Here is a 16,691-nt window from a genome sequence, read left to right as displayed (position 1 = left end):
TCCTGATCTGCAACATGAAGGTATGAAGGAGAAAGTAACAAGTGGGCCTCCCCTCTGGGATCCAGCTGAGCCTTCCTGACAACCCTCGATGAGCGGGGACCCCCTCTGATCTCAAATGCTGCTCTCTTGTCCCCCCCCCGCCCCACCTCTCATTCCGACTCCAGCTCCACAAGGGTTAAAACCCAGGCGCTCATGTGACCCAGTGTAAACCATGAATCATTCCCATTGCTCCCTGTGCTGAGAGTCTGCCCGCCCAGGATGGGGCAGATGCTGTGCCCCAGGGTTGCCATGACAACCCTGCCTGTACTGAAATACAGCCCAGCCCAGTTCCTTCCTTGGGAAACCTCGGGGGCTGTTTCACCTGGCTCGGTGTTGGCTTCCAAGGAGGCAGGGAGAGAAGGCTGGAAAGATGAGAGCGAGACAGAGAGAGAGAGAGAGACTTTTAGAAACAAACAAGTGGAAATTGAGACACTGGGAGAAGAGAGAACCTGATAGAGAAACAGACCACCAGAGGGAGACAGACTGATAGCCCTCCAGAGGTCCCGAGACGCTGGCCTGCCACCCTCGAGGCAGTTTCCCAACTGTTCCAACCTTCCCGGGCTGCCAGCTCTCCGACATACATGCATACACGCACTGGAGTGTACACACGTGCAGCCGCTTCTCCCCCTGCACCAGTGGTGAGGGCACAGGGTGGGTAGGCTGCCGGGCACGTGAAGACACCATCGGCCCCGCGGCGGTGAGCGAGTTGAGACTTGGGGGAAAAAAATGGGGGCGGACGTCAGCTCCCTGGGCGGCTGCCTCCCCAAGGCCCCTCCTGCATTCCTGGGCAGTGAAGCCCCTCGCTAAGACAGGGACTGATGTCATCCGGGGCTGCTCAGCCAGGGGCCCCGGGGGCCCTGGTGGCTGCCTCCGGAAATGAGCTAGCTGCCTGCCGACAGGTTTGGAATCTCTGGCCAGAGGACAGAAAACCTGCATGGGTCAGGTGAGCGGGGCCCAGCTGTGGGCAGCTGGGCAGAGGGCAGCGGCAGGCAACAGCCTGCCTACCGGGTCCTTCCAGTGTGTGCCTGCCCGCCCGGGGCCGCCTACCTGAGGGAAAGTGAGGACGAGGGTGCCCAAGGCCAGCCACCTCCTCTTCCTCCCCCCACCTCGAGGGACTGTCACACCCTGAAGCAAGTGCCGCTGGTTTCTCCAAGCTCCTGGTCACGGCCGATTCCGTGGGGGTGATCGCTGGGGACTGGATATTGGACCTGCCAGCGTGTTGACTCGTGCCGGTGGGTGGACTCCCAGCCTGACCCTGAACTCTCTCCCAATTCTGAGTGAGCCCCGTGGATGCAGCCGGCTGCTGGCTCAGCAATGTTGATTCACTCGTGGTTTGGCTGAAGAAGGCTGCTGGCTTTTCTCTCCAAGCAAGCCCAGAACTTCCCTGAGCCACGAGTAGAAAGAGGGGAGAGGACCCTTGCATTTCGATTGCTTTTCTCCCTCTCTCTCCTCCTTTCCCCTCGCCTCCCGGCCCCATGGATTACCTGGGAGACAAACTCACTGTGGCCCAAACCCACATGACCCAGTGGATGGGGACCGTGAGGAGGTCCTTCCAGGATGCCCTCAACTTAGTGACCACCACGGTGGGCCACGAGCGGGCCAGCGGGGAGACCAGTAGCCGGACCCCCTTCAAGCGCACCTCGTCCTTCCGGCACCTCGCCTCCCGGAGTCGGGAATCTTTCCGCCGCTTCTCCGCTCGCAGCCAACAGAGGTTTTCTTCCCTAAGAAAGAGGCAGCCCGATTCGGAGCCACCTGATTTTGTAAGTTTATTATGTCTTTTTAAAATATTAAAGCAGCAGTCAAAACTCCTCCCCTCCTGCACTCCTCGGTGGGGAAGGGTGTCCCATAGTCACACCAGGGAAGTTGCCTCTTCCTCTTGGGAACATTTGTCCATCAGGCCCCCACCAGTTCCTGCTCCCCACGCCTGGGAAAGAGGCATGTGGTGGTGAGCCCCCGACAGTGCAGTTATTCTCTGCCCCGAAGTGGTCGGGAAATTTATACTGGATTCAACGTCTGTGTGGACAGGGCTGGCACGTGAGTCGGGCTAGCTCTGCCAGTTGATTTATCTTGTAAGTGCCGACACTCCAGCCCCTGACACAAATGCTCATCCTATCCTATTTTTAGGAAGGATTAGCTGGCACCTGCTTCATCTCCTCACCCTCCGAAGGTGGCCGAGTATCCATGTCATGTGTATGTTGAATTATGGCTCTTATTATCTTGTTGTCAAGCAAAATTGTGAGGTTTCCTCTGATTACCCAAGGAGACCCGACGTGGTGGGTGGTTTACCCACTGGCCTGTGAACCTGGGCCTTGGTGTGAGTGGACCAGGATGGGGGCCTCAGACTGGGTCCTGAGGCTCCCCCATCTCTCATTCAGGCATGCTTGATGGGGCTTGAGAGACAGGGTGGAATGACACCTAATGATTAAAAACTTGGCCTGCGTCCCACTAGGGGATGATGCAGAATCAATCTCAAGGAGCTTACTGATGATTTGGAGAGAAGGGAACGGGCCCAGAGAGGGAAAGGCACCTGCCTGGGGTAGCACAGCAAGTGAGTGGCAAAGCCAGGACCAGAACCCCAGGTTCTGACTCCCAACTCAGGGCTCTTTCCAGCCAAGCTCTGGCATAAGGATTTCTCCAGATCTCCCTGATAACTTCAGGGCAGCCCATATCAGTGATCAGAACTAAACTCAAAGAGAGGCATAAGTCTCACATCGGAGACTTATGCCACCTGACTGTGTTGGCCTGGTTCGCAGGAGGCTGAAGGCGGACAAAGGGCTAAGCCAGCTCATTCCCTAGGTTCAGCCTCGTAATGAGTTCCGGTGGTCATTATAGGACCCAGTATTTAGGGATGGAGCCCTGGGGTGCACCAGGCTCAGAGCCAGCCCTCTGCACAATTGAGGTCGCAAACGCTCACACTGGCCTTCAAGGTGCAGAGACCTGGCGTCCCGTCAGCTGACCCAGAGAGGTGTGGTAACTCTCCTGAGGTCACACAGCAACCAGTGCAGTTAGGTGCCAACAGGTGTCTCATGAATATGACATCTTCTCTCATGGGTCAGTGCTGCTTTGTGGCCCTGGACAAACCAGTGAGGCCTGAACTTATGCAACAGAGCCTCCAACCCAACTACTAGAAGATGTGACCTTGGCCCAGGAAAAGAAGGCCTCTTGTTCATTCTTTCTGTCTCTCTGTCTCTGTGAGTGTCTCTCTGCCTCTCTCTCTATCTCTCTTTCACTCTTGGTCCCTCTCTGGCAGTGCAGGTAAGGGTGTGGGGGTTGGTAGCATTCAGTTCTCCCACCCTGGGAGTCATGGAACCCTGAGCAATGGCCGGAATCCCCCAGGCCTCGTCACCCAATGTGACCCGTCGATGTTGCTCCCTGAATGCATGAAGTTAGGCTGTGCAGGGCTACTGCCTTCTCTGTTCACTGTTCTTGCATTGCTTCCAGCAAAGGGAATGCATGCTAGATCCATCTGGGCTTTGGGTTCCTGCCCTTTTAGCATTTGGCATCTACTGAGTGGTGGGCACCAGCTGGCACTAGGTTGAGATCTTGAATCAGACTCTGCCATGTCCATGCTGAGGGGACTTGACCCGTTCTCAAGCCTCAGTTTCCTCCTCTGTTAAATGGGGAGAACTCAGGGTTGTTATGAGGTTCAAATGAGTACCCGTCACTGTGCCTGCCGGGCACTTGTAAATGCCTTCTCTGTTGGGTGCTGCAATGTTCTGACTCGGCGTGATGAGGGCAGAGTTGGGATGGGAACACATGCTCTGCTGTAGAGGGTCCAGGTTCAAATCCTGGCTCTTCCACTTCCTAGCTATGCAATCTTGGGTGGACTCCGCCCCTCTCTGTGCCTCGGTTTCCTCATCTGTGAAATGGGGATTGTTATCATTTCACATTCCCATTTCCCATTATTCTCATTTTGGGGCAGTAATGTGCCTGTAACTGTGATGCATGTGGCTTAGTGTGTGGTACCTGTGCCTTAAAAGTCAGCAATTGCAACAACCAAACCTTTTCTCTCAAACTTATTTTTTTCAAAGCTTCTCAGTGAACTGGAACATCCACACACGCCCCTTTTACCTGGGGACTTGACTTAAATATTTGTTTTATGGGAGGAAAGTTTTAAATCCACAGAGGATTACTTAAGAGTTGGGGGACCACGGCAGTACCTGGAGCTGGGGTTGGGAGGGGGGCAGGATTTTAGTCTTTACGACTTGGACTTGTACCGGATTTATCTAAATAATCCATTCAGTTCCAAATCCTGCCTGAGGCTCATATTTACTCAGAGCTGTGTAGAAAAATCTATGGCAGGCGTAAAGTAACCCTCAAAGGCCTGCCCTGAAATGTTTTCTAAAGCTGCCTTAAAGTAATTTGCTAATGGCCTGCCTCCAAGAAAGAAAAAGGGGGGAACGAAGGAAAACAAACGCATTGTCTCTGAGCCACAAAGGCAGGAAGAGGCACATTTGTGCCTGCCCAGGGTGAGCCTGTGAACAAGCCCAGCAGACTAGGTGGACTCCACATAGAAGCAGGGCAGAAAGTTCCAGAACCCAGGAACAATGCCACAGAGACCAAGGCCAGAATGAAAATGGGAACGGGGGTCTCCAGGAATGTAGAACATCCTTCTACAAAGAGGGCTTTAGAATCGGACGGACTTGGGATCGAGTCTCAGCTTCACCATGTGCTGGCCGAGTGACCTTGGACAAGTTAAATCAGCTATTTCAGCCTCAGTGTCCTCATCTGTAAAATGGGATTCACCTGGGGCTTATCTGGTGGGTAGTCCCATGGGGTGGAGTAAGGAAGAACCAGCACAGCCCGGGGACCTGTTAAACACCTCACATATGGAAAGTGCTTACGAGTGTACATTTCACGGTCACTTTCGGGGGTTGAGTGGGATGGGGTGCGGGCTCTGTGGATGTGAGTCCCGCCTGCCTAGGAAAGAGGGTAAGAACCTGGCTGACTTTTTGTGGGCACTTCTATGTGCTGGGCCCTGCACTAAGCATGCTGCGTGTATTACTTGTATAGCGTCACTCATTCGCTCACTAGTTCATCCCACCAGTGTTTACTGAGCACCTACCAGGGTGCTGGCACTGGGGAAATGGTTGTGAACAAAGCAGACACAACCCCTGCCTTCATCACGCTGTCTTCAAGGGCGGCTGATAATAAAACATGGCAGCACATAAAGATGTAATATAAATATAAAATATAAATATGAAATATCAAAGGCCTGTCTATAACATCAAACCATTGCCCTACGTCAGTTTCTTAACCTCAACGCTATTGATATCTTGGGGCAGATAATGCTTTGGAGGTGGGGGATCCTACAATCCCATGTATTGTAGAAGCACCCCTGGACGCTCCCTAATAGATGCCAGTAGTACCCTCAAGTCATGACAACAAAAAATGTCTGCAGACATTGGCAAGCATCTCCTAGGGGCAAAATCACCTCCTGCCTCCCCCCAGTTGAGAACCACTGCTGTATATAATTTGGCTTGGGAGACTGTAATTGTAGCTACAATATTCTCCCTGTGACCTGAGTTGGGGGACGAGGGACCAGGAGTGGGGGTGTGGGGGTTTCTGCACGTGGAGTACCTACTTGCCAGGAACCGGTCTCATCAAAATCGGTTCCGCTGTCCCCGAGGAAGATGGGGTATAGCTCCGTATTTCGTGGATGAGAAATCTAAAGCACAGAGAGGTGAAGTCGCAGGCCGGGGGTCACACAGCTGGGATCGGTGAGGCTGGGGCTCCCATACTCCAGTGTGTGTCAGCCTCGCTGGGCCCACAACCCTCCGTGCACGGGGCACGCACTGTGTAAGCAATGGCGCCCATGCAGAGTGTTCAGCCTTCCAGCCGCAGGTCGAGTGGGAGTATTTGCTTCTGTGCTGATTATGAAGTGAAACAGATACCTAAAATATTCAGCAGGGCTCAGCGCCTCCCCCTACCCCCAGACACATGCACAACACCCCCCCTTTATTTCAGCAAGTGGGAGAGAATTGGAAAAGAAACGGATGTTTATCACTCTTCATATTCAGAAGCCTCCTCTTCAGTCAGTACCTCCTCCATATTAATTTCTTAAGGCTGCCACAGTAAATGACCACAAACTTGGGAGCTGGAAACAATAGAAGTTTCTCTCTGCAGGTCTTGGAGGCCCGAAGTCCAAAATCCAGGTGTTGTCAGGCCGCGCTGCCACCCTGGGACTCTCGGGGAGTGTCCGGTTTGCCCCTTCCAGCTTCTGCCAGCTCCGTGCACTCCTTGGCTTGTGGCCGCACCCCTCCAGTCTCTGCCTCTGTCTTCACCTGGCTTCTCTCTGTCTCTTTTGAGGACACTTGTCATTGAGGGCCCACCGAATCATCCAGCATGATCCCATCTTGAGATCCTTCACTTAATTACGGCTGCAAAGACCCTCTTTTCCACGTAAAGTCACATTCTCAAGGGCCAGGGGTTAGGATGTGGACATCGCTTTTCGGAGGCAACTGTTTAACTCATCGCTCCCTCCTCCCTGCTTCCACTGTGGCCCCCTCCCCTCCAGCCCATTCTCCGCACAGCAACCCAAGGTGGCAAGTCATTCCCTGGCCTCACCCCAGACTTAGAAAGCCCCAGTTTCTTCCTGCGGCCTGCAAGGTCCTGTGGGCTCTGGCCCTGCCTCCCTCTTGACCTCAGCTCTCACTGCCGCGCTCCACGCTCATTCCACTCCTGCCATTCTGACCTCCTGCTCTTTGTCAGTCGACGCAGGCTCCTTCTGGCCCAGGAGCCGTTGCCCCCCCCCCCAGTTCCCTCTGCTCCCCCAGTTCCCTCTGCCCGAAATGCTCCTCTCTGTCTCCTTCCGCTGAGAGGCTGCCGACAGCTGAGACGGGTGAATCCCCGCCATGTTTCCCACCACCCACCCCTGTTAATGTCTTCTGGGCACTTAGCTCAGGCTGTACTTACTTCCCTTCACTCGTTTCTTCTGTCTTCTCCACTGGAATGAAAGGCCTCTGAGGGCTGGGGATTTGGTCGGCCTGGTGCACTGTCGTATCACCTGTGCCTGGAATAGTGTTCGGCACGTCTAGGGCTTCATGTGACATCCTCCTTCCTGAAAACCACTCTCCTTTATTCTTGTGTCCACCTGTGGCACCATCCCCATACCACAGATGGGTAAACTGAGGCTCGGACAGGGTCAGTGAGTTGGGCCTACTACACACCTACTAAGAGTTGACACCAAGATTCCAGCCCAGGGTGACCTGGGGTTCTTTACTCGTAGGGGGCCAGATGGGAAAATCTGACATGAGATGGTAGGAGAAACCATTCATCCATTTACTGAGACTTTTCTTTTAATCAAGTACCTATGCTGTCCTAGGTGGAGGAGAAGGTCTCTGCCCTCATGGGGCTCACATGAAACAAGGACACAGGAAACAGATAAGTCAGTTCATCAACGCACAAGATATTCTCGTAATTCTTAGGGCTCTGAAGAAAAATGTCACAGGGCACGAAGTGGGAGTGTGTTTTAGGAAGAGTTGTCAGGGGTCAGGGAAGTCTTCCCAGGAGAGAGCTGAATGAAGTGAGGGAATGAACTTGAAGATGGTTTGGAGGAAGAACATCCTGGCAGTGGAAAAAGCAAGTGCAAAGGCCCTGAGGCAGGCTTTGCCTGGTGTGTGTGAGGAACAGCTGGGAGGCCAGGGTGTCTGTAGCAAAGTGAGTAAGTGGGAGAGGGTAGAAGATGAGTGGGGCCATGGGTGGGGACCGGGCTGTGCAGGGCCTAGGGGTTCTGGGAAGGATGTTAGATTTTAGTGCTGGAAGGTTATGAGCAAGGGAGTGATATACCAAGAGTGGAATTAACAACTGCAGCTACCACTTATTGAGCGCCTACTGTATGCCAGACACAGGTTGTCACATTTCTCCTGGAGACCTGGGCTTCAGAGCAGGAGGGTTCAGCGGCCCTCTCCTCCATCTCTTGCTGTCTGTGCCAAATACTGCCTGCCACTGCTCGTTCAGAGCCCTGCCAGGTGCCGTCGACTCAGGCTGCCCCTCAGAGTGTGGAACTGGGGTGTTGGACTCCAAGGCAGCCCCAAAGGCTGGCGTGAAGCAACTGCACCCTCTGCAGCAGTTGGGATGGGCAGGCAGGATGGGCTGCTTTCTTTTGGGGCTGGCCGCACCCAATTGCAGGTCTCCTTTTCACCTTCCAGGCATCAGAATGATGTCACCTGGAGAACAATGGACCTTTCATGAATCCAGCCGAGGCCAAAGCCTGGGGCCAAAGGCTGGGCCCAGAGTCAGTCCTCTGGGAGAGACCTAGAGTGACACACAAGGCAGGACAAAGCTTGGCCACTCCGCGGGGCTCTGCTTGTGTGACACAATGGTGATCTCGTCTCCACTCCTCTCAACTAAGAAAGTGGAGTGGGCTTGTTTCTTATTTGGAACGTACAAACTGAATGAAAACAACATCCAGCTATTATTCTAACAGCGATGACAATGACTCTTGGCATTCAAATGTGTTTCCTTCCTGTCTTTTTTCCCTCCCTCTTTTGAACAAAATCACCAGCCCTCTTTTTCCGTCCTTTAAAAAAAAGTAAGTTTTATAGGTCTTTGGTCATTTTTATTGCCCATGCCACATGCTGCTGTGTGTGTGCTCCATAACTTATTAACCCCCCTGGCTGGATATTTGGGTTCTTGGCATTTTTGGCTTTCAGGAATGCCTCCAGGGGAGGGCCTGAGTGTGCACGTCCTTGTCTGATTTCTGAGAGGTCCATTAGGCTTAAACAAGCTCCTTTCCGGCTTTGTGACCTGACTCTGTTACTCTCACTTTCTCTCCCTCTTTCAGCGTTTTTAAGTCTCAGATGTTTTGTTCAGACAAATGCCTCTTGCTTCCCCATCAGGATGTCAGAAACTTCAGGAAGGAAATCTGGATTGAGACATATCACAGGGAATGTTATATTTTGGGATTTCATAAAGAATGGGGTCGTTAGCGAGGAGTCAAGATAATTCCTTACTAGAAGAAGTGATATATTGGGTCAGTTATAGTGGTCTGCAGATAAATGTTTAGCAACTGGGTCTTTGGGAGGAAAAGCCATGATTTATCGCATTTGCCTATTTCTTTGGTGAAAATACTCCCACCAGGGCCAAATTGCAAGCTACCAAGTAGCTATCACTGTACACCGAGCTGGGCAAAGATGTGCAGTTTGTCATTATTAAACATATTTGCACCAGACAGATGCAGTATGTACGTAGATGACCAGCCAGCTGCAGCACAACACTGTTGGTTACGGGAGTGAGGTGTGGAGTCTAAGAGCTGTGGGTTTGAATCCTGCTTCCGCCTCTCACTTGCTATGTGACTTTGGGTCTGCTACTTGGTCTCTTTCTGCTTCTATTTCTTCTGTAAAATGGGGCCAGTAATATTATATCCCTCCACGGCTGTGGTAGAGATGTACGAGGTCAAACAATTAAGTTTGCGAACCCATCCTAGAAAAAGTACTACGTACCTCATTGCTAAATATCACTACAGTCACCTTCGAAGGACTCCCGTGGGGAAGCTATGCACCGATGCCAGTGCCTAGTCCGCCCTTCAAGGCAGTTTTGGAACTCTTTCTCTGGAATGGCCACCAGAGCTGTCGTCGTATTACCCTTGATGTCTTGAATGTCATCAAAATGTCTTCCTTTCAATATTTACTTTATCTTCAGGTAAAGAAAGAAGTCACTGGGGGCCAGATCAGGTGAGGAGGGAGGGTGTTCCAATACAGTTATTTGTTTACTGGCTAGAAACTCCCTCACAGACAGTGTCCTGTGAGCTGGTGCACTGTCGTGATGTAAGAGCCATGAATTGTTGGTGAAAAGTTCAGGTCGTGTAACTTTTTCATGCAGCCTTTTCAGCACTTCCAAATAGTAAACTTGGTGAACTGTTTGTCCAGTTGGTACAAATTCATAATGAGTAATCCTTCTCATAACAAAAAAGGTTAGCAACAGCGTTGCAACACGTTTGCAAACTCAGTCGTCAGACCTCGCATATTGAGGTAACGCACAGGGAACAATTGGCAAAATGCTTGGCGTAGAGTAGGATCTCAATAAATGGTTTCTATCATCATCATCATCGTCGTCGTTATTAGGTTGGCGTTTAATAGTTGGCAAGGCACCGTCACACGGTGATAGGCGGCCTCCAGGTTGGGCTGTTTTGATCTTCACACTCTTATGAAGCCACCGCCTGCACCAGGTTGGTCTGTTTGACCAGTAGAACACAGCAGAAATGATGGCGTCACTTCTGAGATAAGGTTACAAAAGACACTGCAGTTTCCCTCCTGGTCACTCTTTCCCTTTCTTGGAGCATCGTGTCTGGGAGAAACCAGCTGCCATGTCTTGAGGACACTCGAGCAGCTTGGTAGAGAGCCCCATGTGGCGAGGAATGAACGCCTCCAGTCAGCTGCCAGCCAGGAAGTAAAACCTGCCAACAACCATGTGAGTGAGCTTGCACCGCTCAGCTAAGCCCTTCCTGGATCCCTGACTTCCAGAAACCGAGAAAGATACTACATGTTTGTTGTTGCGGGCCACTGAGGTTTGGGCCTGTTTGTTAACGCAGCACTAGATAAAGGATGCAAGTTTCTGCTCAGTCATACGTACCACAACAGTCTGAGAATGACCAGGGTGTATTTTCAATCCCTCACCTCACAGATGAGTAAATTGAGATGGGAAGAACTCAGGTGACCCGTGCAAGGCCTGTACTGCGGTAACCCTCGGTGTTCTCATCGGATGCTTTTCTTGTGTCAGGGCTTCTTGCTCGTAAAGGAGGCTGCTCAGCCAAGCCAGGTCTCAGGGGACCTTTGAGCAACTCACCCTTTTAGGAGTTGGCGTGACTCTCCCGGCATGGGTTGGAATCCATTACTTGGATCCTAAGAGCTGATCACCTCATTTACCTCATCAAACATTCATCGTAAGTGTCGGGACGTAAAGAGCAGTGAAGTCCGTGCGCGGACCTGAGGGCATGGCCTGCAAGACTGGCTTTCCCCCAACGTCCATTTCCAGGCCAGAGAAACCTTTTCAGGTAGTCCCGCTCCATTCAAAGGAGGATCCTTAAACATAAGTTAGAACCAAGAATGAAACATTGCAAAGTTGGTGAACAGTTCTTACCATTGTTTTTTAAACGTAGATTTGGTATCGTTTACTGTCCTAGCCTGAGAAACAAAACAATGAGAAACAAAAGGATACAAGGCTGAAGTAGGTCGCTCCGGTTAAGAGTTCCCTTCCGACAGATCTGAGTGTTGAATCCCAACTTTGTCACTAACTAGCTATGGGACATCAGACAAGTGACTTGACTTCCGTGAGCCTCAGTTTCCCTGTGAAGTACTTAGCGTCGTGCCTAGAGCCTAGAAGGTACAGAATAAATGTTAGCTGCTGTCGTTCTCCGTATAACCTTGATACATTAGTCAGATTAGGGTATGTTATGGGGCAGTAGCCAACCGCAAGTCCAGTAGCTGAACACAAAATGTTTCTTTTTTTTTCTTCTTCCCAATCTGGATTCCCCCCCCCCCCGCCCCGTGTGTTGAGAACTTTTAAGATCTACTCTTAGCAACTTTCACATATACAAGATAGTGTTTTTAGCTATAGTCACCATGCTGTACATTATATCCCTAGGACTTAACTTCACTTATAATTGGAAATTTGTACCTTTTCACTACCTTCACCCATTTACCCCACCCTCCATCCCCTAAAATGTTTATGTCTTGCTCACACAAAGTCCCAAAGTCCACTGCTGACCCAGTGGCTCTTTACAGCCACCACCTCTGGGCTGTTTACAACTTGTAGCGGGGCCGCCTGGGAAAACATGATTTCTACATAACAGTGTCAGAGGAAAAGACCTTGAAGGCTGCACCAAAGCAGAGGCTGTTGTCCCATTTCACAGGTGGGGAAATTAAGGCTTAAAGAGTAATGTCTTGAGCACTTTCCATGGGCTAGCCTCTGAGCAAAGCACATTATTTAATTGCTTCCTTGCAGAAACCCCATGAGTTATTATCTTTGTTATCCCTGTTTTACAAATGATAAAACTGAGGCCCAGGGAGAAGACGTGATTTGCTCAAAGTCTCCTCTTTCACAGCCTGTGCTCCTGCCCAAGTCTGCTAGTGCCTCATCTCTATCCCTTCCAATCGGGGCAATGGGCTGAAGGACCTGGCATGCCTTTGCTGAGAGGCCCCTGGTGTGGATGAAGTTTTCACACCACGCAGCATTGTCACTTGGGGCCCATTATTTGTTGTTATGGGGCCTGTTTTGTTCATTGTAGGATGTTGACCAGCATCCGTAGCCTCTGTTCAGCGTTTCCAGACTTTGCCAACTGTTCCTCAGTTGAAAACCTGTGATGTGGTGGTAGGAGTCTCACGTGGGAGCCAAGAGGTGTGGGTTGAGGTCCCTGCCCGGCCTGGGTGACCGTGTGGCCATAGCTGACACACTGAGTGAAGCCAAAATGTTAGTATATAGGGTTTTGGAATTCCCTAACATTTAGGTAGAATATCCTTTGATTACTGGTATAATTTTAGGCAAGTCTTTCCACGCTGATAAAACATTTTTTTTTCCGGCTTCAAAATGGAGCAAATAATGTCTACTGATGGAGTGACATGAGATACTTTTAGGTGCCCTGACACGGCACTGAGCACATAGTCAGTGCTTTATTGTCATTCTAGTTAGGACCTGTCAGAGGGGAGGGGCAGGGGCGTCTTCCCTGGAATTTGAAGATACTTTTCATGGTCAGTTGAATTTCTCTTCCTGTCACTCACCAGCTTGATTTCTAGAAGTGGCCCTTCCCCAGACACACCTACAATTTGAGATCTGTAATTCCTCGGTTATTAGGTAGCTAGGAGTCTTTTCTTTTCTTCTTGGTAATTACCTTCTGCTCTGGGGAGGGTGAAGGATGGATGTGGTGGCTGTGTTGTGGCAGCTGCCTCTCCCACCCCCAGCAGACATCTTGACAGGAAGTACCCAAAGGTTCTGGAACCTCTGGTGCTGGGTTTGAAGAGTAGACCAAGGTAGCCGCCCTGATGGATGATGGGAAAACAGGGCTTCATTACCCGTGAAAGTTTTTGTATGAACCCTAGGTGCAAGTACAAACAGGTCGTGAGGGGCAGGACGTTGGCATGGAGTTAGTTACTCTTCCAGAAGCTGCTCCTGAGCCTTGATTGTCAGCACATCATTCCAGTCCACCCCTTTCCTATTACATCTTGGGATGCCAAGGCCCAGAGAGGGAAAGAGACCTACACAACATCACACAGCGTCACAGACCCAAGACTGGAAGTTGGGTTTCTAAATTCTAAGTTGGGACATTCAGAGGCCATGCGATTCTCAACCCTGATATCCTTCCGTGTTGAACAGGAGACATTTATTGAGCTCCTGCTGTTTACACAACTCTGCAGTCAGTTGTGTGAAGCATTTAAAATAGTGAGATACAACTCCTGCCTTTGGGAAGTTTTCAGAAAGTGGTTAGGATTCTCATCCCAGCTAGTTGTGCAGCTCTGAGCCAACCTCTTCTCTATAGCTCTGGCCGTGCACCCCAGTTTCCCCATCTGTAGGTGGAGGCTCTGGTGCGACCTTTTAGTGCCTTCCCGCTGGAATCGGCCTGGATTCTAACCCCTGGTTCTCTGTCTACCAGCTGTATGACTTTCAGCAAGACTTTGAGTCAGCCTCCGTTTCCCCATCTGGAAAAATGGACTCATAAGACTTATCTCACAGTGTTGAGAATTTCCTGTGGTAACGAGTAAAGCACTTAGAGTGCCTGGCACGTGGGGAGCGCTCAGTAGCTAGTGGTTAGCACTCATAGTTGCTTCGCTCTGCCTGGCCTCCCTTTCAACCACCTGGGGCTGCTCACAGCCCTGGGATAAGAGTCCATCCTCCCTGCCTTTGCACAAGCTTTTCCCTCCACCTGGGATGATGGAACAGTGGCCCAGGCACCCTTGGAGTTTTAAGAACGTTAAGCCTCCCCTTAAAACTTTGCTGAAGCCAGAATGTGCCCCCCACCACTACCGCCCCCCACCCCCTGCTGGTATTTCAGTTGTCAGGGAAACAGGAAGAACAGTAGGTGGGCCTGGCCTACAGTGACAGAGCCAGTGGCTCCCTGGCCCCTCCCAGCCTCCTTGCTCCCACTGGGGTTCCCCGTTCTCCCTGCAGGACACCACTCTGAGCCCTCCTGCCCCCATCCCACCCCAAGTTGCTACTTGATAATGAAAGCATATTGGGGTCATTAACAGCCACATCTAATTAGGAAGGAAGCGCCAGTGCAGAGTTAAACAAGAGCCATTCTGATACATGACCGAGGGCAGAACTGTTGGACAGAACAGTTGGAGATTTTTCGTAGCCTACCTTGGATGTTTTTTTCTTTTCTCATGTATAAATACAAGCCCTTCTGGGGGAGGGATGAGAAAGAGAACAGAGGCTGTGAGAGCTCTGCTTAATGAGTTTCCTAATCTCTCATATAATGTGGAGCCCCGTAGATTTTCAACAACTCAGTGCCACCGTTGGAAAATGTAATCCTTCCAAGTTTCTGAGCTGAATTGTGGGAGAGAGTCTGTACTGCTTCAGTGTCCTCTGACTGCTAAGGTGGGGGGGTGGAGGAAACAGCAGGAGTGGTAGATTTGGGGGTCCTGGGTTTGAGTCCTGGCTCTGCCGCTTCCTGTTTCAGGAACTTTGGCCAAAGATCTTGACCACTTTGATCTGTCGTATCCTTAGGTGCAAAAGGGGGCTAAATTATGAGGGTTGAACTCAAGCTTTGGTGGGCATCTTGGATACTGGTTCGGGGAGCAGAGTCCCAAGTGGGGGTCTGATGGGTCTGGGGTGGGCCCCAGAATCTGCCTGTGTAGCAAGAGCCCCACATGGGCTCCAGGTGGAAACCATCATGTGGGCACCACCCTTTGAGAAACAGTTCCTGAAAGCAGTTCCCTCAGTCAGGAAACATTTAGTGAGCACCTACTGTGTGCCAGGCACAGTTGAAGGACCTGGGGATCCATCAGGGGACAAGACAGAGATGGTCCCAGCCCTCGCGGACAGTATGTCCTTACAGAGGGCTTGCTGCAAGTTTGCTCCAACGAACATCTTGTGTTTGAATGAATGGATGGATGGATGGATGGATGGATGGATGGATGGATGGATGGATGGATGGATGAGCAAATGAATGGCTGTGTGAATTGTTAACACACCTGTTCTGCTCACAGAGATGTCTCAGCACCTTCTTCCAAATTCTTTCTACCAACTCTTGCTAGACCACAAAGCAATGTTGAGAAGTGTTCGCACTGACATGTCCTCCAAGCCCAGCGCTACGCCTGGCACATCCGTGACACTCAGTAAATACCTGACGGATGAATGAGTGATTGACTGTATAGATGAATGCATGAATGGACTCTGAGCGCCTGGGTGGATGACCGGGGCTCCGTGGAGCTGGGCTTGCCTGCTGGGAGCTTGGTGTGGAGAGGCTCTAGACCGGAAGTCCAGAGTTCCCTGTTCAACAGCAAACTGTCCCCATGGGGGTATGGCTGTCCTCTCTGAGGACCGCAGAGGACGAGAGGCCACTGTCCTCAAGTCTCAAAAACTTGACAGTCGCTCCTTGTCTTGACCAGCAAGAGAAAAACCAGCTTTTTTATCATTCTCGAGGCCACTTGGGTTTTCCGTGGGTTCCCCCACCGCATCTCTATCCCCGACTAAAGCCATTTTTTCTGGATCCCAAGACTCTCACAGCTCTGCTGGGCTAGTAGGTCTCTGTTTATGTGGCTGCATGGGGCTGGAGTCAGGCAGCCCTCCCAAGAGCTAATGTGGAATCCTTTCTGAACTAGTACAAGGCATTGCCAAAGGGAGGTTCCCGAAGCTTCTCAGTAGCCGATTAGGAGTCCGTCCTCCACTCATTTTATTCAGCTGACCTGTGCGATGGGCCTGCTGTGTGCCAGGCAGAGTACTGGGTGCATTCAGGTACCTGACATTACTTTACCCTCATTGTCCCCCGAGGGGTTGAGAGGAGGGCAGGTGCACACTTAGTGGCCAGGGCCCTCCCCCACCGAGGCTGGGGGCTGCTCCCTGCGCCTCCTTTGCGCTTCTGCTGAGTTGTGAGGAGCTTTATTATGTCTCTCCCCCAAGAACATAAGTGCTTTGAGGACAGGGACCTCTCTCTGTTTTGTGGAGAATCAGAAAAAGCTGGTTAGTGGCTAAAAGCACAGACTCTGGAGCCAGAGGGTGTCTGTTTGAATCCCAGCTTTGCAGCTTACTAGCTGTGTGACATAGGCAAGTTATTTCACGTCTCTGTGCCTTGGTTTCCTTATCTCTATAGTGAGGGTAATAATAGTACTTGATGGAGTTGTGAAGAATACATCGGTTGACATACCTGAGGCACCTAGGGCGGTGCCTGACATGGAGTTGGCTCTGAAAAATGCTTCGTATGGATATTAATATTATTATAATCACTGCTATGTTATAATAATATAAATACATACATAAAATAGTATGAATAAATACTTTGGAGGTAGATTTACACATAGCAAAGTTCATTTTCGTAAACAGCTTGATGAGTTTTGACAAACGCAGACCCGTGTAAACCAAAGATCTAGGACATTGTCATCACCCCAGAAGATTCCTTCGTGCCCTTTCCAATCAGCCCTTCTCACCTGGTGTTGAGTAAACACTTGAACCAATGAATGAATGAGTGAGAGCCATTGTGTTTAATCCCAAACCTCTTTATG

At 50.9% G+C, this 16,691-nt stretch overlaps 1 protein-coding gene across 6 annotated transcripts in view; it reads left to right on the top strand.

Moving 5' to 3' along the window:
* The window catches only part of KIAA1671 (KIAA1671 ortholog), a 181,685-nt gene that overhangs the window by 120,841 nt on the left and 44,153 nt on the right, over positions 1-16,691 (top strand). The window contains exon 1 of one of the 6 annotated variants that reach the window (XM_074321518.2): positions 338-1,799. The exons of 4 other annotated variants lie outside the window; for them this stretch is intronic. In XM_074321518.2, coding sequence (XP_074177619.2) covers positions 1,515-1,799 — 285 coding nt within the window. In that variant the 5' untranslated portion in view covers positions 338-1,514. Of the gene's footprint in view, positions 1-337; positions 1,800-16,691 lie in introns of those variants that run through there. One more of the 6 variants, XM_074321519.2, reaches the window with a different exon arrangement.

Source organism: Rhinolophus sinicus, chromosome 9 (genome assembly GCF_057876585.1).
Source record: "Rhinolophus sinicus isolate RSI-liver-muscle chromosome 9, RSI-T2T, whole genome shotgun sequence".
In the NCBI taxonomy this organism is placed as follows: Eukaryota; Metazoa; Chordata; class Mammalia; order Chiroptera; family Rhinolophidae; genus Rhinolophus; species Rhinolophus sinicus.
The sequence above is the reverse complement of the archived record's forward strand: the minus strand, read 5'-3'. Positions and strand labels throughout refer to the sequence as shown.